General features: G+C 48.3%; 1 protein-coding gene across 1 annotated transcript; it reads right to left on the reverse strand.

The window, feature by feature from the left end:
- Positions 1-262: 262 nt before the first annotated feature.
- Positions 263-1974, reverse strand: LOC147004704 (40-kDa huntingtin-associated protein). Its single transcript, XM_085838157.1, has one exon. It carries the CDS (start codon positions 1735-1737, stop codon positions 592-594), a length of 1146 nt encoding a protein of 381 aa, XP_085694283.1. The 5' UTR covers positions 1738-1974; the 3' UTR covers positions 263-591.
- Between the last annotated feature and the right edge of the window lie 1772 nt (positions 1975-3746).

The raw sequence follows: 3746 nt of genomic DNA on the forward strand, positions 1-3746 counted from the left end.
TATTAGCATAGTCCTCATGTTCAGATACACAGAGACTACAACAGTTACATTTTATGTCATCTGGTGCTTTTCCCACTCCCCAGATTGCTGTGCTAGTTTATATAGAAACGAAGCAATAATGTATTAAAAGAGAGATTATGCCCAAATTGTCAAATCCTCACCATTTTCAAGACACAAATATTTCTAATCTTTTCTAAATACTTCTTGGTGATGCCACACCCCACCAGGAACAAAAGAGAAGGAAATCAATACGCCAAAGGAATATCTGTCCTCCTGAGTTTATTGGCACTATAACTACAACAGCCAGGAAAATGAATCAACATCTAGCAACTGACCAATGCATAAAGAAAGATTACTCAGTTGAGTCTCCTTCATCCTTAAGGATAAAGTTTTCTCATTCGAGGCAATAATGGATGGAATTGGAGGGTACTAATTTAAGTAACTTGCTAGGCACACAAAGCCAAATTAACATGGCAGCAATAGAAATGAAAAGAAAAACAGAACAAAAACAGACAAAAAAACCCAGAAGCTAGATCACATGTTTCATCACCTGTCCCCAAAGATAAAACAAGTTGGTAAGAAGGTGACTTATCAGACACCCTGTCCAGAGGGAGAGATGGTTTCCTGCAGAACGAGGTGGAGGAGGTGGTTCTGCTCAGCGGTTAGCAGTGGCCACATCTCCACCTGCAGCTTCTTGATGCCTTCAGTGTCCTTTTCTTGGGCAGCCATGACCAGAGACTGCAATAACAAAAACAGCTCCTCAGGAAGCTGGCCGCTGGTATCCTGGCCGTGGCCATCGAAAGCCTCCCAGGAGTACTTCTCCAGGGTCTGGGCATGCTCGGGCAGCAGCTTGGCAGGTGGTGGTTGCAGGAGCAGCAGCAGTAGTACACGGGACACCTCACACCTGACTAGGACGTCAGCAAAGGCACCGAGTGTGCCAGGTGAAGGCGCAACAGAGCCTGGGGCGTGGTCCGGGGGCTGCGGGAGGGGCAAGGTCGAGCCCAAGACAGGTCTCGGCTGGGGTCCCGACAGGGGTGGCTGGAGCCCAGAAGGCGGCTGCTGCAGCAGCTCGAGTTGCTGTACCGGGTGGCCCCCATGCTCCCGTGCCAGGCGTTGCATGCGTGTAAATAGCGCCAGGGCGCCTGTGTAGTCGCGCGCCAACAGCTGGCAGGAGGCAGCATCACCAAGCGCTTGCAGCGCGGCCAGTGGCATCAGGGGCAGGTGCAGCTGGGCAGCACGCTGAAAGTGACCGGCAGCAGCGGCCGGCTGGCCCACTGCGCGAAGGGCGGCAGCTAGTTCCAGGCACAGTGCAGCAGCGGCGGCAGGCTGGCCGAGCTCGAGGTGCAAGCGCACAGCGGCGCCGAGGGCGCTGGCAGCCGCCTGCAGAGGCTCCCCGTAGGCGGCGGGACAGCCCAAGCGTTGGCGCGCGTCGCACTCCTGCCGCAGGAAAAGTCGGGCCGCCTCTGTGAGGGCCAGCGCTTCCCCGGGTCCATGGAAGAGCGCCTGCTGGCAGCGCGCCACAGCCAGCTGGCACCAGGCAGCATAGGGCAGGCACTCCTGGGCGCGCAGCTCCCGGGCTAGCTGGGCGAACTGCTCCCCGGCCTCGGCCACGTTCGGCTTCCTCAAGAAGCGCTTCTTGAGCTTGTTGGACACCTGCCGATAGCGTGCCAAGAAGTCCCCAGCCTCTGAGCCTGGCCAGGCACCGCCGCCCAAGGAGGACGCAGAGCCCGCAGCCATGTTGACCGGCTAGCCGCGCCGCCTTACTTCCGGTTGAGGGAGGGCTGAGGGGGAACAGCTGTGACTAACGCTACGCTGCGCCTAGCCCACAATAGGATCACAATTCATCACCTCCGCTTCCGCCTCAGGCGCCCCAGCGCTCTGCTGTAGCCACGGTGCTGTGCAAAGTGCTGTTAAAGGAGGGATATGGAGGGCTATAAAAGCCAATCAAGGAAGAAGGGCTGGGTGCCTACCCAAACAGGCCCCGTATGGAATTAAATTCTGCGGGGGCGGGGCTTGAGTGACGCAAATGGAGGGGGCGGGCCCAGTGCCAGTCAAATATGCAAAGGATTTCTCTGCTGCCAGGATTAGCATTGCACCCCTCACTTCCTCAACAAACATGAGACCTGACTGAGCAAGCTAGTACAGGACCTGCCCTGGTGGGAGCCTTTGCTAGTTTACAGCTTATTTACAATCATACACATTGATATACATATCACCTGCAATCATATACACATTGATTTTGAAAGTTTTCATGAAGGATTTTTAGCAGGACATGCACTACCAAAGGCACTTTAAATTAGCTATTGTACATGCATGTGTTTCAATTTATAGCAAGTATTTTAAAACAAGAAGGGATTCCTTTTACTTTATTTTGAACTATCTCAATTAGTCCAAATGATTACCTACCAGAACTTGAAGAAAGAATTTAATAATTGAAAAGGGGGGAGTGTACATTATTAAATTTCTATATAAAGGGTTATATGCTTGCACCTAGAAGAGATCTACGTGCCTGAGAATAAGTTACCAAGATGTACAACAGTAGCTAATTTTCATTTCACAAATTCTCTTGTCTTCTCCTTAGATGTTCACGGTGTATCTGATACACTTGGGTCCTATCCTCCAAATTCTAAAAAAGCAATCCATTGCCGTTTAGTGATCCAAAAGTCAAATGAACTCAGCAAGTAAAGAATGTGTTAATTTTCTACTCTTATTGTGAACCAAAAAATGCAATTGTGCATAGCAGACCTATCATTTAAAAGCATCGATGGAGGCCTGAGAGAAAGCTTACTGCTTAAGAGCATTTGTTGCTCTTGCAGAGGACCTGAGTTCATTTCCCAGTAAAACACACAGACACATAAAGAAATAATTTTTTAAAAACCATCAATGTCTTGATCAATCTCTCTCTGTCTCTTTCTCTCTCTCTCCCTCCATCCCTCCTTCCTTCCCTCCCTCTGAAAAAAGCCAGTATACCAATTTCTCTTTTAAATGACAACCTATCCTATAGAACAGTGATATATCACATATGTACTTTTGGTTTCAAATGAGTGCATTTATGTATATTGCAAGCAACTGTAAAACAATAAACAACATAATGCAGCACACGAATAGAAGAGGCAGGCAGCAGAGTATTATCAAATCAGGCACTCACAACCTTCAGCCTGAGAGACTTAAGATAGCCTAATAGGTGAGGGAACAAAGGGAGCATCATTAAATTGGGCACTTAGACCATCCAGTGTAATGACTGGAAAGACCTACTGAGATGGGCTGGAGTTCCAGTCCTGGGCAGAACAACTTCTTCACAGACCACTTTCCAGTTTCTCATTTCCATCAAGCAGTTTTATACCATGGGGTCAACTATTTTAATAATACTAACCTTTGTTGGAAATGATCCCTCTTCTAGCTATCTTAAGGATGTGCTCTTTTAAACAGCCTTTGCTGTTTGTTGTTCTCCTCCCTCCCTGTCACAAAGGCAGGGGGTTAGCCTGTCTAAATAAAGGGTCTCAGATGACACTTGACATAAACATGCTTCAGTCTGAGATAAGAGGGCCTCTCTTGTTCTCAGTGCTAGATCTCAACAACCACAAGCATCCCATGACAATGTACCTATATAATTTGTATTACACATATTAGCAATATGAGAATAGGCTGGAGATTTGAGCCAAATGTTTGAAACACAAATATTTCCATCGTTCCAATCCACAATAGATTTTCTAAACATGCTTTCTTTGCGATGACAAATACCATAA

The sequence above is a fragment of the Mus caroli genome, unplaced genomic scaffold, assembly GCF_978045245.1.
Source record: "Mus caroli unplaced genomic scaffold, Mus_caroli_1 scaffold_5, whole genome shotgun sequence".
NCBI lineage: Eukaryota > Metazoa > Chordata > Mammalia > Rodentia > Muridae > Mus > Mus caroli.

Excerpts from the sequence above, each read along its gene's own strand:
- LOC147004704 (XM_085838157.1), bottom strand. The coding sequence starts at position 1,737 with ATGGCTGCGGGCTCTGCGTCCTCCTTGGGCGGCGGTGCCTGGCCAGGC.